The sequence below is a fragment of the Cuculus canorus genome, chromosome 1 (genome assembly GCF_017976375.1).
Source record: "Cuculus canorus isolate bCucCan1 chromosome 1, bCucCan1.pri, whole genome shotgun sequence".
Lineage (NCBI taxonomy): Eukaryota > Metazoa > Chordata > Aves > Cuculiformes > Cuculidae > Cuculus > Cuculus canorus.
The window spans coordinates 15675984-15694493 of record NC_071401.1 but is presented as its reverse complement, the minus strand read 5'-3'; the positions used below and the strand labels follow the sequence as shown (position 1 = coordinate 15694493).

The 18510-nt window shown below is 54.7% G+C and overlaps 1 protein-coding gene across 1 annotated transcript in view; it reads left to right on the top strand.

Annotated features, from left to right (window-relative positions):
* The window catches only part of ARHGEF17 (Rho guanine nucleotide exchange factor 17), a 34628-nt gene extending 18539 nt beyond the window's left edge, over nt 1-16089 (top strand). The window contains exons 2-21 of the mRNA XM_009566513.2: nt 3376-3453; nt 5763-5945; nt 6350-6466; nt 6785-6877; nt 7658-7834; nt 8093-8143; nt 8898-9007; nt 9120-9205; nt 9339-9457; nt 9915-10128; nt 10242-10315; nt 10451-10644; nt 10732-10982; nt 11329-11575; nt 11657-11743; nt 11848-11915; nt 12275-12423; nt 12513-12687; nt 13723-13965; nt 14674-16089. Of these exons, the coding sequence (XP_009564808.2) occupies nt 3376-3453; nt 5763-5945; nt 6350-6466; nt 6785-6877; nt 7658-7834; nt 8093-8143; nt 8898-9007; nt 9120-9205; nt 9339-9457; nt 9915-10128; nt 10242-10315; nt 10451-10644; nt 10732-10982; nt 11329-11575; nt 11657-11743; nt 11848-11915; nt 12275-12423; nt 12513-12687; nt 13723-13965; nt 14674-14864 (2907 nt within the window). The 3' untranslated portion in view covers nt 14865-16089. The remainder of the gene's footprint in view (nt 1-3375; nt 3454-5762; nt 5946-6349; nt 6467-6784; nt 6878-7657; nt 7835-8092; nt 8144-8897; nt 9008-9119; nt 9206-9338; nt 9458-9914; nt 10129-10241; nt 10316-10450; nt 10645-10731; nt 10983-11328; nt 11576-11656; nt 11744-11847; nt 11916-12274; nt 12424-12512; nt 12688-13722; nt 13966-14673) is intronic.
* The last annotated feature ends 2421 nt before the right edge of the window (nt 16090-18510 follow it).

Sequence of the window (18510 nt, the reverse complement as noted above, 5' to 3'; positions counted from 1 at the left end):
CCCACCGCACGCGTCCTGCAGCCGCTCTGCGGGAGGGCTTTTTTTTTTTTTTTATATATATATATATATATATACGCAAACAGATCCCTATCGATACAAATAGATCCTCTGTTTTATTTCCCTCCTCGCTGCATCCCAGCGCAGCATTCTGACTATTCTAAAGGGGAGGCCTGGGGATATATATATATTATTTTTTTTTATTCCTTGGGCCGCGTGGGACGGACCGACCCCCGGGACCCGCATGCTGCAGATGGTGAGGACTCTGGCGCAGTTCACCATCGCGCTGGAGGACATGCGAGACATCGGGGACGGCATCGACGCGGCCTTTGCCGCCTCCGGGCTCGGCGGGGCAGCTGAGGAGCTGCCGGAGAAGGGTTGTGGCAGTCGCGGTGGTACCGAGGTGATGCGAAAAGGCATGGGGGGTCTTGGGAATGGAGTGGGGGGGGAGTGCCTGGTGGGATAGGGGGGAATATATGGGGGATGCATGGATGCGTCATGTTTGGACACGTGTGCGCCCAGCAGAACCTGGCACCTACAGGGGGGTCTGGACTGCGATTGCCGTGGCAACAGTGCCTCCATCCTCATCCTCAGCCTACTGCCCCCGGGCTTCTTGGGATCACAGGGAGGGTGACATGTTCCCACCTGGAGCGAGTGATGGTGGCACTGGAGCCATCCCTGCCACAACCCCCCAGGTGCTGATTTACACTGCGGAGGCGTCGGCTGGTGGGGAAATGCCCCAATTCCCATCATGGCAGGGGGTTGATCTTGAAGGTGCTGAGCATCTCGAAGGAGGCAGGGTAAGGCCAGGATGCGGCAGGGGAGTCCTTAAGGAGAGCAGATGGAGACTGAAGCAATATCAGCCCCATGGGGGAAAGGCTTTCCTGGGGTAAAAAGGATGCAATGAGGCGCATCCAGCCCATACCCAGGTACTGCTTTGCCCTGACAGGATTATCATTATGTGTTATCCTCAGCTCCTGCTCATCCCAGTGGGATTTTCCCCACTGGAATAATACTGCTGCTGTGATGCTTGAAAAAATCCCCTTGCCAACGGCTGGGCCTCATCCTGCATCTCCCAGATGCTGCAGATCTCCAGCCACTGGTGCGACATGTGGGGCTCAGCCTGGTCAGCTCACTAATCTGGCCCTTTGCATCAGTCCTGAGCTGGGATGGCTCCAGAAAAAGTGATGGGAGCATTGTATTGAGGCAGGGAACTATAGGCTGTGTGAGAGTTGAGGAAACTGAGGCAGGGCAGAGGGGTCAGATGCTCTGCACCTCTAAAGCCTTTCCTCCAGTGAGCGCCCTTCAGCCCATTATTACAACAAATTAATATGGCAATGAGAATGTCAATAAATGTCAGACTGTAATGTAGTGGGGAGGTCTTAGCCTTTGTCCTCAAGGACCCCAGCTTCAATGTGTTTTGGGGGTCAGATTTCCTGGGGGACCTTTGACTCATTACCATAATATTTGGCTCTGGACAGCAGTTTCCTTTTTGTTTGGCTGAGAAGACTAATATCACATTGATGGGTGAGTGGGGAAACTGAGGCACATCTCTGTTTCAAGCGCCAAGCAGGATCTGGCCAGGATACCTTCCCATAGCTCCCTGGGTACCACTGGGGAGATGGTCGCCTTCATCTGTGGTGAGGATGGTTGAGTTAAAGCTTTCTTCTGTGGTTGCCAAGTAGCTTCATGGGACCAGTGGGAGACACAGAGCCCCTGTGGCTGGGGAACATGGACTCATCCCATGAGGACATGGGAGTCACAAGGGTTTGGTGGTGCTGGCAGACTCTATAGTTCAAGGGAACCTGCTCCCAACCCACGCTTTGTGGCCCCATGAGACGTCTCTGCATCCGGGGCTGTTTGGGTGTCCAACCAACCAGGATCTTTGGATGGTTCGTGTCTATACAGAGTTTGAGGTATCTGTGCACCTACAGCATATGGAGTGTCCCAGCCTTTGGAGTGTCTCCATTAATGGGACACTTTGAGTGTCTCTGTGCCCAGGATCATTGAAGCATCTACACACCCAGGGCCGTTGGAGCATGTCTATACCCATGGAGTATGGAGTGCCTCACACTTACAGCTTCGAGTGTCTCTGTACCCAGAGTCTTGGAGGTGTCCAAGTATCCACGGACTTTGGGGTGTTCCTGCACACAAAGCTTGGGGTGTCTTTGCACCCAGGACCTTTGAATAGCCTCTATGAACAGCACCATTACAGTGTCTCCATATCCAACACCTTGGAGCATCTCTTTTTTCCAAGGTCAGTGGAGGGTCTCCATATCCAAAATATCTGGGGCCTCTCACACCCAGGGCCTTTAGAGCATCTCCACATCAAAAACTTTTGGGGTATCACCACACCCAGGGTATCTCCAGAGCATCTTGACACCGAAACATTTGGAGTATCTTTGCACCTAAAGCATGTGGAGTGTCCCTGTAACCAAAATATTTGATATTTGGGGTGTCTCATGCCCAGGCTCTTTGGAGGATCTCTGCGTCCAAAACTTTTGGAGTATCTCACACACAGGGTCTCTGGAGCATTTCCACAGGTGAAACTTTTGGGGTATCTCTGCACCCAGGGTCCCTGAAGCATCTTCACACACAAAACTTTAGGGCTGTCTCTGGAACATTTTTGCACCCAAAACATTTGGGATGTCTCTGCTCCCAGAGCCCTTGGAGTATCTCTGTTCCCAGAAGTTTTCGGGTTTCTTTGCACCCAGGGTCTCTGGAGCACCTCTGCATCCAAAATTTTTGGGGTGTCATTGCACACAGGGTCTCTGGATCATCTCTGCACCCAAAACTTGCAGGATGTCTCACACCCTGGGCTCTGGAGCATCTTACCCCCAGGATGAGCTGCAGGCACATTGCCCTGGGTGCTGCATGCTAGGGGGGTCTCCAGGCCCCACAACTGAGACCCATCTTGACCCATCTGCTTCCCCAGACTGGCAGACTATGCCACACCACCACCTCCCTGTGCTCCCCCAACCCCATTCATCCCTTTCCTGTGGGGCCACAGCCCAGCACTGGGGTGCCTGGGGTGCCGGGCTGGAGGCAAATTCCTACGGGACTGCTCTGAGTGGAGCCGCTGGAGAGACGGAGGGTGCCGGCACCGACCCATGTAGGGCTGTGAGATCCAGGGCGGGCTCCTGACGCGGCCGTGGAGGAAACCAGGCGTCTCTGTGCGCTCGGTGTCATGTACTTCCTAATCCTCCCAGATTCCTCCATCAGGGTGGAGAGGGAGTGGAGGGGAGCTGAACGCTAGCCGGGCTCCTCCAGTGTTCAGCCTCCTTGCTGAGCCCCTGCACTGGCACTGATACCAGCCACATAGCTCCCCTCCATCTTGTCACCCTAAAACTCGTCTTGTCTTTCTTTCCATCTGGGCAGGACATGAGGAAACACGTCATCATGACACTTCTGGACACAGAACAGTCCTACGTGGAGTCCTTGCGCACCTTGATGCAGGTAATGCGGCATGGCTGGGGATGTGGCATCCCAAACCAGATCATGGCGTGACCACCCCTTGCTTGTCACTATCCCCGGGGCCTCAAGTCAGACCCCGAGCTGTGGGTGCTCTACCAGCACTGATGTGGTGTGGGGATGGATTAGGGTTGGGGGCCAGTGGCGATGTTAGAGACAGCAGGACTGAAGGTAGGAGAGGTGTGGCAATAGTGACAGTAATAGGGTGCGGGGGTCACCTCCATCCCCCAAATCAAGACCTTAACATTCCTGGTGTGTTGTCACCTAGTGGGTATCATATCCCCAAGCCCCTTCCCCTGCTTGCCCCCCAGAAGTCCTTCCTCATGTTGCACCCCATCTCCTGGTCCATTTCAGATTGCCATTCCATGATGGGGGGCCCTTTACACCCCCAGTTCCCATGCCTCCCTATTTTCTGTTTGGCATCATCATCTGCAGCGATGGGCCAAGGGTTTTTCTAGGTCCTTTTTTTATTGTGCTGCTTCCAGCACTCCTGAAGTAGCATGGTCAGAGTCCACCCCACGTTTCAGAAGTTAATGAAGGTCAACACCATGGAGACTAGGACATGCTAGCGTAGGTCTTGGTTGCCCAACCACATCGCTGCGGGTGGAAATGGCAAAAAATCAGAGCTCTGCTCTAATACAAAGTGATGCCTGTAGGACATCTGCTGGGAAGGTCCATGAGGGCATGGGGCACCCATCATCCCAACATCCAGCTTTCCCTAAAAATCTCTTGCAAGGATGTCCCCGTAGTGGACTCAGATGTGCTCTGCCAGATGTTGCTGCAGGAGACTACTCCCAGCGCAGATGTTGGCTTGGAGGGGGAGAAGGCCTGGCTCTGAGGCTTATTTTGGGGGAAGCTTTACATGGTGTGGGGTCAAGTGGTGTCGCTGCTGGTGTTGGCATGGACGTAGGTTATCCCATGGGCTGTGTCCTCCTCTGAGGTGGGGCAAGGAGTCTGGTTGGAGAGTGGGAATCACTAGTTCCCTACTGGAGGGACTGGTTGGACACAGGTTGGAGCCATAGGGCATTAATGCCTGAGCTCTTGCCTGCGGGTCATGGTACAGTGCAGCCAGGGTGACCTGTCTTTCTGGGGAGAGTCATAGGCTCTAGCCATCCTCTACTCTCTCTCTTAGCTGGGACAAGGTGCTTGGATTTGTGATTTGGCCCAGTGGCATGTAACATGGTGGCTACCGGGCGGGGACCATCTTGGAGCATCATCTTCCAGCAAGCCAGATGGTGCATGGGCAAGCCCTGCCTATGCTCTTCATGTGCTGAGGCAGGGGCTGGCTCCATGCTCTTCTTCCCCATCTGGTCCTCACTCCTGCAGTTTCATAGTGGGTGGGATGTGTGGCACAGCCCAGCCCAGCTCTTGCTGGAGATGTTGGCCACAGCAGGCCAGATGAAGCAGGTTATGAACCTTAGGAAGGATTTGGCCCTTCTAATTTGGGTCTTCACAAGAAACCATCAGTCTGAGGAATCTCATCCTTGGAGGATGACTCCTCCCTCACCAGCTTAGATAGAGATGTCTGAAGCAGCGGTGAGTCCTGTCCTCACCGCTTAGCTGTGTGGTCCTCCGAACATCCTGAAGGACACTAGCACCCTGTACTGGTTGGGCTGAGGAGGAGGCAAGGCCTGAGAAGGCCTTCTTTGTCCCACATACCTTGCAAATCCAGCTTTTCTGTTCTGGGGAGCCACTGCTTCCCTCAACAGCTCTGCCCCACAGAGAGCAGGAAGGGGTTTTGTAGCAGAGCTGCCCACCTAGCCTTGCAGAGGACCTGCTCTTGTCCCAGTTTTCCTACTGACCCTTGGCATTGCTGGTTGGCTGTTGCCCAAGAGATGATCCACCCAGCTCACCTCAGTCCCTCCTGGTCCCAAACAGTCTAAAATCCACCAGGAACTCACTAACTTTTGGATCCCAAGGTTGTGCTGCCCTGATTCTCCAGCTGGGTCAGGCTGTGTAACAGATGGAGGTGACCACGACTTATAACAACAAAGGTTTGGAGCCTCTTGAGGCTGTGGCTGCAGGACAGAGGACACTGTGCTTTGGAGGTTCCTCATGCAGACTGTCCCACTGCCTGCACTACCATAGGGATGCACTGGGTGGGGTGGGACCAAGGGATGCTGTTGCGACACTGCTGTCTGTTCCTCATGATGTGTCCCACAGCCTAGTGTTCACTGGGGGACCCCCTGCTGCAGGATGCCACCAGTGCCCATATTTACAGCGGTTGAAAAACTCATAATGAGGGGGCAGGAAAAGAAATCTGTGGGGATCCTGACGTCTTTGCTTCCCCACAGGGTTACATGAAGCCACTGAAGCAGCCAGAGAACTCACTGCTGTGCGACCCATCGCTGGTGGATGAGATCTTTGACCAGATCCCTGAGCTGCTGGAGCACCACGAGCAGTTCTTGGAGCAGATCCATGACTGCGTGCAGAACTGGCATGAGAAGCAAAAAGTGGGCGACCTCCTTGTGCAGTCGGTAGGTTCTTGATGTGGTGGATTTCCCCTGAGGAAGCCAGGCATGTCTGTTCTCGGGCATAGTCCCAGCAGGAGTAATTTTGGAGCAGGAGGCAGGAGAGCGATTAAAGACAAGCCAAACACGCCTGAGATGCAGAACGGAAGACGATCTCCAGGCCCACCGTCTGCTTAGCGTAACGGCAGGGTGTTGCAGCGACCAGCTGGGTTTGCAGCTCAGCGTTTCTGCCTGAGCGTTTCTGAGAGCAGAAATGTCAGGGCTGAGAAATCGAGGGGGACGGACAGTGAATGAGCCCTCCTCACACCGGTCCAGAGCCAGGATTAACCCTTTGGGCAGCTTCTCCTAGGCATGCCCAGAAGGTCTGTGCAGGACATATCCACTTTTTTTTCCTCCTCTTCCCCTGCTAGTTCTCCAAGGATGTGCTGGTGAACATCTACTCTGCCTACATTGATAACTTCCTCAATGCCAAGGATGCCGTCAGGATTGCCAAGGAAGCCCGGCCAGCATTCATTAAGTTCCTGGAGGTGGGTTCTGGTTCCTCTCCCCATAGATGCAAGCCAAAGTCCGGAGCCACCTGTAAGGCTGCTGGTGGAGGGGAATGGGGATTAACGGGAGCAAACTGGTAAACATATGGTCAGACTGGGATTTTTGTGCCCACCTTCTTCTTGGTTTTATTGGAAAGAGGTCAAATTGAGTTGAACTGGAGTCACTCCAGATGGTGTAAATAAGGGTCACCCTGACCCTGAATAGATGCTGTTCCTGGTCCTGGGCTGGTGAGGTGCTGGTTCCCTGCTGCTTTTCACCTAACAGGCCCATATTTGTCCTCCGCTGGTGTTTTGCAGCAAAGCATGCGAGAGAATAAGGAGAAGCAAGCTCTCTCTGACCTGATGATCAAGCCAGTGCAGAGGATCCCACGATACGAGCTGCTGGTGAAGGTGGGTGTGGGTAGCTGGGTACAGGCAGGAGGGCATCTGTGCTGTGCTGGAAGCAGGAGAGACTGTGGCTCCTCTTCGCTTCCACATAACTAGAGCTTTTAGGGGTCTCACGTCTTACTGGTCTCATCAGTACCTTTTCCCATCCCTTGACACCAAGTTGGTGTCCCTAAGCATGAACACAGCTCTGCCCTCCTGGGGATGGTCACCCTAAGGACTGCCACCTCATTGTCCCACCCAGCACATCTCTGTGGGTGTGTCGTCCCCTTCTCTTCTGCCTTTCTTTCAGGAGGCTGGATGCTGCAGTGCCATTTTGGGACCAGTCTCACTGTCACCCCCTCTGTGCCTCAGTTTCCCTGTGCTGGGGTCACTCTTATTGGTGGCAAGGCTGATGGATACACGCTTTTATATGAATCACAGAATGGTTTGGGTTGAAGGTCATCTAGTCCAATCCTCTGCCATGGGCAAGGACATCTTTCACTAGATCAGGTTGCTCAAAGCCTCATCCAACTTGGCCTTGAACACTTCCAAAGATAAATTTCAGGTGTCCACATAATGTGATGACATTCTTGCAGGAGCTGATGGCCTCTAGAGGTGGCGAAGACCAGGCTGGTGGCGGCCAAAGCTCAAGGCTTCATTTCTTTGCAAAACTTACCCTGCATGGGGCTGGGTTCCATTCCTAGCAGCCAGTGGCACAGTAAGGGGTTAGGCTTGGGGATGTTGTGGCATCACCGGTGCCCAGGCTTTGCCCATGGTCATGTCCCGGCTGTGTCCTTATGGTAGGACCTCCTGAAACACACACCAGAGGACCACCCCGACCACCCATTTCTCATCGACGCTCAGCGCAACATCAAGCAAGTAGCCGAGAGGATCAACAAGGGCATGAAGAGTGCAGAGGAGGTGGAGAGAAATGCCCGGATTGTGCAGGAGATTGAGTCCCACATTGAAGGGATGGAGGATGTATGTACGGGGCCTTACAGGGGGTGGTCTTCTCCCCAGAGTGCAACCATTTCTGCTTTTTCTGGGTCACTCCAGGCTCTGCCACTTGTTTTGTTCTTCAGGTCCTGCTTTCTCCATCTTGGCCTTGATGGGTTCCTAGGGGTTTGGGAAGGGGCAAGGGTGCCATGTCTGAGATGGTGGGGTGTGGGTGCTGCAGGGATGAAGACTGTGAGGGTTCCCCACAGGGCTCCATGCTCATGACCCTCCTTGTCCCAACAGCTCCAGGCCCCGCTCCGCAGGTTCCTGCGTCAGGAGATGGTGGTGGAAGTGGTAAGAGCAGAATAGTCTCTTGTCCCCAACAGGGTTGTGGCACCATGCACCGCACAGGGCAGTGGGAGGCTGTGGTTGCAGATGGTGGGGTGGCTGTGTGCGCATAGGAGGCTGTGGATAGACAGATGGATGGATGGATGGATGGATGGATGGATGGATGGATGGATTAGGAAAGAATAGACAGAAGGATGGACAGACAGATGGAGGGCTGGATGGAAGAACGGACACGTGGAAGGATAGATGGAAGATGAACGGAAGGTGGGTGGATGGGTGGGTGGATGGATGTATGGATGGATGGACAGATTGGGTGGATAGAAGCACAGATGAAAGGATGGACAGAAGGATGGACAGATGAATGGATGACAGATGGGTGGAGACAATATAATATCCCTGAAGTCCATGGGGAAAGATGGATTCTGGAGTAGGCAGGAGGCCAGGAGAGCCTGCAGTAGCCCCAGCCCAGAGGCTGGAGGTGGGAACCACAGTGAGCCCATGCTTAGCATTTCCATGGCCCTGACACTTCCTAGTGAGTGAGACCCTGTGGCTTTGCCCACATGACCATTGCACCCATGTCCCCTTTTATCCTTGTGAGGATGCAGCCAGACCCTGTGCAGCTATTGTTGTGGGAGATGTTCCTCCCTGCAGCCTCTCCGTGCAAAGGCAGTGCACGAGGAAACCGAGGCAGGGATCACTCCTAGGGGCAGCAATGTGGGGGACAAGTGTTAACCCCTTGGTGTCTCCCACCGCTCTGCAGAAGGCAGTGGGTGGCAAGAAGGACCGCTCCTTCTTCCTCTTCACGGACCTGCTGGTGTGCACCACGCTGAAGCGAAAGTCAGGCTCCCTCCGCCGCAGCTCCATGAGCCTGTGAGTATCACCAGCCTTGGGAGAACCCACTAGGAATAAACCCTGCCAGCTGGCCTGGCTTTGGGGTGCTTGGGATGGAGGTGCAGCTCAGTCATCTCCCCTAACCTCGCAGGTACACGGCAGCTAGCGTGATTGACACTGCCAGCAAGTACAAATTGCTCTGGAAGCTGCCACTGGAGGACGTGGACATCGTCAAAGGTTTGTCTTTGCCTGCTGGAATGTCTCACCCCATCCCAAAAGCCATTGTCCATCCTACCAGCTGTAGGGCGAAGGTTGTCCTTCGTGACGCCAGGGAAGAAGGAGTTAACGCTGCAGGTGTGTTCCCACACAGGTGCCTCACAAGCCACCAACCGGGAGAGCATCCAGAAGAGCATCTGCCGCCTTGATGAAGACCTCAGCACATTGGGGCAAATCAGCAAGCTGTCAGAGACCCTCAGCTTCCCCCACCAGGTATGGGGATGGTGGCCCTGGTGCTGTTCCTTGGCTGGACACATTCCCTGTGGGAACCCCCAGGATGTCCTCAGTGGCAGGGAGACTCTGTGGAAGGGATGGCAGCCATGAGTGTCCTCAAAGGGCCCAGATACTACCAACCCCAAGGCCACAACAGGATTGGATCAGCCTCCAAAGGATGCTCAGGGATGGGTGAGGGCAGCATTACATGGTGGCCCTGGTGCTGTTCCCTAGCTGGACGCATTCCCCATGGGGCCACTTGAGATGTCCTTGCCAGGAAGGAGAACCCATGGAAGGGCTGGTGGCCGTTACTGTCCGATAATGGAATGGCCCAGATGCCACCAGCTGCAAAGCCATGGGGTGTTTGGGGCAGCCTCAGAAAGATGCTAGGGGAAGGATGGGCATGTAGCTGGTGGTGGCCCATCCGTGGGAGCTGAAATGTTGTCCTGATCTCCAGAGCCTGGATGATGTGATCAAGGACATGATGGCTGCCGTCCACCGGGACCTGGCAGAGAAGCAATCCCTGTCCTTCAGCATGGCCTTCCCCCCCAACAAGATGGAACTCAGCACCACCAAAGCCGATGGCACTGAGTCCTTCATCTTTGAGTTCCCCAACCCTGACGCTCGGCTCAGCTTTGAGCAAGCCTTTGAGGATGCCAAGAAGAAGCTGGGTAATAACCAGGGACTGGGGAGGAGGGCAGAGTGGTGGGCTTGGCATCACACCCCCACCTTGGTAGACCCCTTTTCTCCATCATTTCTTCATCTTCCAATTTGATTTTTCCAGCTTCCAGCAAAAACTGCCTGGACCCGGAGTTCCTCAAGGCCATCCCCATCATGAAGACACGCAGTGGCATGCAGGTACTTGATAGCTGGGTTCAAGCATTCCAGAGAAGCCACAGTCCTCCGCATCCTGGTGGGGTTGCCCCCAGATGGCAAGAGCTCCTGTGTCGTTCCCAACTGACCCAACTCATCCCATCTTTTGCTCTCTTACAGTTTTCTTGTGCTTCTCCCACCCACGGCATCCCAGAAAGCTCCCACGAGGTTTGGGTTTGCAACAGCGATGGTTATGTGGGACAGGTTTGTTTACTTAGCATCCGAAAGGAGCCCACAGTGGAGGCATGTATCGCCGTCTGCTCCGCTAGGATCCTCTGTATCGCCTCTGTTCCTGGTCTCAAGCGGGCATATAGGTAGGACATCCCCACTGGCATCGCGGAGCTGACAGGCACAGGGCAATGCTGGAGCTGCTTCTTTCTCCCCTTCCCTCGTCACGGCAGGGAGCGTGCCGAGCCGGTGGGCAGCCCCTCCTCGGAGCCGATGCCAGGACAGCCGGAGGATGCAGGGCCACAGCCGTGCCTGCACATCTCAATCTCGGGTTCGTCACTGGAGCTCTCAGAGCCAGTTGACGGTGGCAACAGGGAGCTGATGCCCTTTGATAGTGATGACACGGATGATGAGTCCTCGCCCAGTCCTTCGGGGACACTGCAGAGCCAAGCCAGTCACTCCACCATCTCCTCCAGCTTTGGCAGTGAGTCCTCCCCATCCCCTGCTTAGCTAAAAAACCCACTTTTTTCCCCAAAAATGATGGGCAGCTCCATTGTTTTGGCCACCCTGCCTTGCATTCCTTGGGGAAATCTGCAGTTGGAGGCTTTTGAGCCAATGAAATTCTAGGAAAAGAGATACTGGGGGCATTGGCCCAACACCATGGCACTGGAATGGGGCTGGTGGCTTTGGGTAAAATCTGGTGGGTTTTGGGGCTCAGCACCCTCCCCCGGGCTTTGTATTGCAAGGAGATGCATTGTTTCTTCCTCATCACATTGGTGGGTGTCAGGTGATCCTGGTTTGATCCATTCCTTCTTCCTTCTCTTCCACAGATGAAGAGATCCAAACCTGCAAGGAGGCAGTGGCAGAGACAACAAGCTCAGAGGAAGAGCAAGAACCCAGCTTCATGCCCATCACCGGCACCTATGGCCAAAACCGGCACGGCGAGAGCCCCACGGACGGGCGAGCCCTGCGCCGCTCCAGCCGTGGCTCCTTCACCCGGGGCAGCCTTGAGGATCTCCTCAGCCTTGACCCTGAAGCCCATCAAAGTTCCATGTGGTTGGGCACCGAGGATGGCTGGTACGTCCACAGGGTGGGGGGGGGCATATATGGGGTGGACCTAATCCCAGGTGAGCTTCAGGCTTTTCTCTTCTCCTGCAGCATCCATGTGTACCAGTCCTCGGACAACATCCGTAACAGGAAGAACAGCATGAAGATGCAACACGCTGCTGCAGTCATGTGCATCTTGTAAGCGGGGAAGATTATCCGCTCTAGGATGTCCACAGTGTGGTGATTTGGGGTGGCCAAGCAGGGCTCTGTGACGAGTTGTCAAAGAGTTTTTCTCCCTGCAGGTACCTGGATAACCAGGTTTTTGTGTCATTGGCCAACGGAGAGCTCGTTGCTTACCAGCGGGAAGCAGGTGAGGCCAGATTGAGGCCATTAAAAGGTGTTAGGGGGGTTAAATGCAGCCCCAAAGTGGCTGTTGGGTGGGTGCTTAGGTAGGTCCTGGGGAGGGATGCTTAGGGTGCCAGAGGCTTCCGTACCTCCACAGGAAGAGAAGGGACATCCCTCGAGGGGTGCTGGAGAACCCGAAATTGGAGCCAGGTGGAGGTGTGCCTCTTCCTCCTGGTCCCTGCCCACCCCTGGCATCTGCTGGGGAAATTAGCTCATATCTCTTCTAAAAGGGGACACTGAGATGGGCACCTCCAGCCGCTGCATTCCATCAGATGGATCAAGATGGGGTTAATTTGGGGATGCTTTAACTACTCACCTTCACAGGCCACTTCTGGGACCCCCAAAACTCCAAGTCTCTGTCCCTGGGCTCGCCAGGGAGCCCCATCACCAAGATGGTGGCAGTGGCGGGGAAGCTCTGGTGTGGTTGCCAAAACCGGGTCATCATCCTCAACACCACCACGTTGGCACAAGAGGTACTGCGGGTGATGGTGGGAGGTCATGGGGGCAGTGATGGGTATCGGTGGCATCACCAGTGGCATCACTGTGGCTCTGTCACCTGCAGCACACCCTCCAGGTGGGACAGGACAGTGGGCGCAGTGTGACCTGCATGGTGAGCACAGGGACCGGCGTGTGGGTCGCGCTGCAGAGCAGTGCCCAGGTCCGGCTTTACCATGCCACCAGCTACGAGCAGTTGGCTGAAGCAGATATCACCCCTCCGGTACACAAGATGCTCGCTGGTAAGTCCCACTGGTGGCAAGTCTCCGGTGAGTGCCCATCACTTCAGTGGGTGTCCATGCCCATCATCTGCCATGAAAATGCAACACCTCAGAGCATCCAGTGATGGGAAATTTAATATCTCCTGCATCCTGACCTGCTTTGGGGAAGAAGACCTGACTTGTCATGCTCATGGGGTTCACCCTTGGTGCTGTGCAGCTGCATAATCCCATGGGGAAACAGGACAATAGAACGGCCCCTGGGCAGATGGATAATCCTATGCAGAAGCAGGGCATTCCTTGGGCATCAGCATGATCCCACCGGGTAATAGGAAATCCCTTAGGTGGCTTCATAATCCCATGCAGGACTAGGGCACCTCTGATTGTGTGCATAATCCCATGCGGAAATCAGGCAGTCCCTGTGTAGCTGTATAATCCCACATGGAAATAGGGCAACTCATGGGTGGTGGCATAATCCCATTCAGGAATAGTGCAGCCCCTGGGACTTCATAATCCCACAGGACATCCTCTGGGTGGCTTCATTATTCAATGAGTTAATAGGGCAGCCCCTGGGTAACTCCATAATCCCACAGAGAAATACAGCAGCCCCTGGGGCAGCTGCATAATCCCTTCCAGGAACAGGGCAGCCCTTTGGCATCCCCATAATCCCATAGGGAAACAGGGTAGCCCATGGGCATGCACATAGTCCTACACAGGAATTGAGCAGTCTCTGGGCAGGTGTCTAATCCCACACAGAAGCAGGGCAGCCCCTGGGCAGCTCCATAATCCCACCAGGTAATAGGGCATCCCCTGGATGGTTTCATAATCCCGTGTAGGAATAGGGCAGCCCCGAGGTAACTGCATAATCCCATGGCGAAATCATGCAGGCAAATCTGGCAGCCCCCAAGAGTACCTTATGCCAGTTGGCGGGGGTACGAGGTCCTTTCCTCGTGTCCCACGTCCCCCTGATACCCCTGGGAATGGAGATGGGTGGCATCGATGGGGTTCACAGCCTCCTGCCAGGCATGGAGGGATGCTGACAGCTGGGATGCTCGACAGGCTCGGATGCCATTATCCGGCAGCACAAGGCAGCCTGCCTTCGGATCACGGCGCTCCTGGCATGCAAGGATTTGCTGTGGATCGGGACCAGTGCTGGCGTGGTGCTGACCCTCACCATCTCAGCCAAGGCAGCCCCGGTGCTGGTGGGGCTCTCCCAGGGTCACACTGGCCACGTCCGCTTCCTCACTGCTATCGAACTACCTGACAGCTTCGACATCCTTTTCCCGTTGCCAAGGGAGACGGGTAGGTGGGATGATGGGGAGAGGGGTCATTCCTGACCCTCTCCAGAGGCGGGGTGGATGCTTTTTACAGGACCAGGAATGCTGTCCTACTGACAGATAACCCAGAGTAGCCTTGAAATACAGTCGTCAGAGTTCCCGCTCCTTTGCCTTGTTAAAATCTAGAAGAATTAGGATGTAGGGATATTGGGTGCTGCCCCTGCTCCAGGGCTTGGGAGATTGGTTGTGTGACTTCAGATTTCCCTTGGACCCTAATTCCCATGGGGAAAAGCCAACGGAAGGCCATGTGATGTCTCAGTCAAACTGGCCCCAAAGTTGGGGTGGAACGGGGAGGAGGTGGTTTAGGGGTGAGGAGATAGTAATTTGGGCGGGAGGAGCTTATTTAGGCATAAGAGGAGTTTTGAGGGGCCAATATGTAGCACCTGAGAAAGTGGTGGTGACATTGGGAGGATGCTGGTAGGATGATGCTGGTGGGAAGATTATGCTAAGATGATGCTGGGACAGTGTTAATGAGATGCCAGTGGGATGATGCTGGTGGGAGGATGCTCCAAGCAGCAGGAGGCTGGTGGAAAGATTCTGGAGTGATGCTGGTGGGATCCTGCTGGTGAGATCCTGCTATTAGGACACTGCTGGTGGGATGATATTAGATATGGATGAGGAACGGGGAAAAACTGACCTACCTGACGATGTGATGGGGTGCTGTGCTTGGCAGGGGCCGAGAAGCTGAGTGAAGCGGAGAAGCGAGACCCATCACGCCTCCGTGCTCCCACCCTCACCCTCTCCAAACCCAAGATGTTGGTGATCAGTGGAGGGGACGGCTATGAGGATTTTCGCCTTACCAGCAGCAGCGAGACGGTGGGCCGGGACGACAGCACCAACCACCTCCTCCTCTGGAGAGCATGAATGGCCACACAACCCGCCTCGGGACCATCCCGGCGAGGAAGGGGGGTGCTGGCCCCCCTGTACGCAGAGGAGGGGGGCACTGACCCCCTCCCCGCCACCCCCCGCCCCAGCGCCTCTCATCTCCAACCCGGCTGTTCTCTGTGTGCTTGGGGTTGGGGGGATGAGCCCCGGTCCCCCCACCGTCCCCCACACCAGACTGCGAGGGGACACACCGCTTTCGGGACCTGGAGAGATAGAGGTGGGGTGTGCATTCGCTTGGGAAGGCACTAACGAAGGAGGAAGGCGTTAACAAGCGTCCCTGGGGACCAGCCAGAGGATGCTGTACAGCCAGGAACCTGCCTTGCTCTCCGGTTTTGTGTGTGCCTGCTTCGGGGTGGGGGGTGTGTGGGTGCAGCGCTGTCACCCCTTCCTCCCCCTGAACCCCCGGCCATGCTGTGGGACCACCCCAGGGACAATACGCCTGTGGTGTCTTTCCTGCCCTGGGACTCCTGCTAACTTGCTCGCTCCATTGCCAGCACCCAGAAAGCTCTGTTTGTTTGTTTGTTTTAAATATATATATATATTATATATATATACATCCTTATTTATTTGGGATGGGGGGCTCGGAGGGGATCAAGCGCATCATCATGTTGCTGCCAGCTGCTCTGCTCCAGAGCAGGGGAATTAAAACCCTCCTGGTTCATTGCCTTGAGGCAGAGTTGGACCCCACTGAGGGAGCTGAACGTCACAGGGATGCTGTTGGTGGGGAGACCTCTTGGTAATTGGGGTGTCCCTTTCCATCTCTGTGATTCCCATGGGATTTTGCAGCCTGGGGAATGCAGCGAAGCCACCACTGACATTTGAAGCGTCTTCTGGATGAGAACAAGCATCTTCTTTTCACTCCCCTGTCAGACACCAGGGATGTCCCCCCACTCCTAAATTGGGATGACAGCAGTTGGGACCCTAAAAATGAGGCTTCTGTGGACCACCCCTCCTATGTTTGCCCTTTCCCCCCCATTTTCCTGCTTTTACCCCAGGGTCCAAATGAGGCCAGTGCTCGCAGACCTGGGCACCATGCTGTCCCCATGGTAGAGGTGACAACCACAATGCTGGGGATCAACCAGGGTTGATCAGCCAGGGTCCCCATCCCCAGGCAGCCTCATGAGTGACAGGAATGCTGCTGTCCCACATCTATCTATCCATCTGGGAGAGGAGGGGATGTTATAATTGGGGTGATCGAGATATTTTGGGAAGGGAGGGTGGGATTTTTGTCACTTGGGGGCTTTTTGTCTAATTAAAGGTTACCCCTGTCAGAAAGAAGCCAGCATGGTCTCGTCCTTTGCCTGAGGTTGGGATGGGGTGAGTATGGCCCAGGGGGATCTACCACTTGTCAACATCACTGGGGATGTCACCCAGTGATGGCTGTGATAAAGACCCCAGTGGGAGGAAGAAAACCTTTCCTCTACTGGGGTGCAGTTCTTCCCTCCTGGATAACCCCAAGGTATGTCAGGAAGGATCCCTCTCTTGTACCATGGAACATCATGGTGTGTCTCATTCCCTGGGCGTTCCCCAGGGATGATGGATAGACAAACAGCTGGAAGGTGGGACAGTCTCCTGGGGACCCCAGCCATCCTCGCAGCCCCTGGGAGCCACTGGGGAGGTACAGACAGAGCAGCCAGGCCCGGCTGCAACAAGGGTGTCCCCAGCGCAGAAAAACTGTCCCTTGGAGAACGGCATAAGGTCAAGGTTGTGACCTTGTACTCTGCATTGGTCAGGCCACACCTCGAATCCTGTGTTCAGTTTTGGGCCCCTCACTACAAGAATGACACTGAGTTGTTGGAGTGTGTCCAGAGAAGAGCAACAAAGCTGGTGAAGTGGCTGGAGAAGTCTTAAGGGGAGTGGTTGTGGGAACTGGGTTGTTTAGCCTGGGGAAGAGGAGGCTGAGGGGTGCAGCAACTACAACTCCCTGAAAGGAGGCTGCAGAGGAGTGGGTGTTAGTCTCTTCTCCCAAGTGATAGGACAAGAGGGAATGACATTAACCTGCGCCAAGGGAGGTTCAGATTGGTTATTAGGAAGACTTTTTTCATCAGAATCACAGAATCACAAGGTTGGAAAGGACCCATTGGATCATCGAGTCCAACCATTCCTAACACTCCCTAAACCATGTCCCTAAGCACTTCATCCACCCGTTCCTTAAACACCTCCAGGGAAGGCGACTTGACCACCTCCCTGGGCAGCCTGTTCCAGTGCCCAATGACTCTTACTGTGAAGAATTTTTTTCTGGTATCCAACCTGAACCTCCCCTGACGGAGCTTCAGGCCATTCCCTCTTGTCCTGTCCTCTGTCACTTGGGAGAAGAGGCCAGCTCCCTCCTCTCCACAACCTCCTTTCAGGTAGTTGTAGAGAGTAATAAGGTCTCCCCTCAGCCTCCTCTTCTCCAGGCTAAACAACCCCAGCTCTCTCAGCCACTCCTCGTAAGACTTGTTCTCCAGCCCCCTCACCAGCTTTGTTGCTCTTCTCTGGACACGCTCCAGAACCTCAACATCCTTCTTGTGGTGAGGGGTCCAGAACTGTTCTCAGGCACTGGCAGGGGCTGCCCAGGGAGGTGGTGGAGTCACCATCCCTGGAGGTGTTTAAAAGTTGGGTAGACAAGATGCTTATGGCTCTAGTTTAGCAGTGGACAGGTATGGTGGGACTCAATGATCATAGAATCATAGAATCATAGAATCATAGCATCATAGAATCATAGAATAGTTAGGGTTGGAAGGAACCTTAAAGATCACCTAGTTCCAACCCCCCTGCCATGGGCAGGGACATCCCACTAGATCAGGCTGCCCAATGCCCCATCCAACCTGGCCTTGAACACCTCCAGGCATGGGGCAGCCACAACCCCCTGGGCAACCTGTGCCAGTGTCTCACCACTCTCATGGTGAAGAAATTCCTCCATATGTCTAGTCTAACTCTGCCCTTCTCCAGTTTATACCCATTGCCCCATGTCGTATCACTACAAACCTTTGTAAACAGCCCCTCCCCAGCTTTCCTGTAGCCTCTTCAGGTACTGGAAGGTTGCTATAAGGTCTCCTTGGAGCCTTCTCTTCTTCAGGCCGAACAACCCCAGCTCTCTCAGCCTGTCCTCTTATGGGAGGTGCTCCAGCCCTCTGATCATTTTTGTAGACTCCTCTGGACCCATTCCAACAGCTCCATATCCCTCTTATGTTGAGGATTCCAGAACTGGAAACAGTATTCCAGATGAGGTCTCACAAGAGAGGAACAGAGGGGCAGAATCCCCTCCCTCGACCTGCTGGCCACGCTTCTTTTGATGCAGCCCAGGACACAATTGGCCTTCTGGGCTGTGAGCGCACATTGCCGGCTTATGTCGAGCTTCTCATCCACCAGCACCCCCAAATCCTTCTTTGCAGGGCCACTTTCAATCACATCATCCCACATCCTGTACTGAAAATGGGGATTACTCTGACCCAGGTGTTGGACCTTGCACTTTGTTGAACCTCAGGAGGTTCTCACACTTCTCCAGCCTGCCCAGGTCCCTCTGGATGACATCGCATGCTTAGGGATCTGGTTTAGTAGTGGACAGGTAAGTGGCACTCTATGGTCTCAAAGATCTTTCCCAACCTGGTGACTCTGCGATTCTATGAGGGCATCCGCAGCG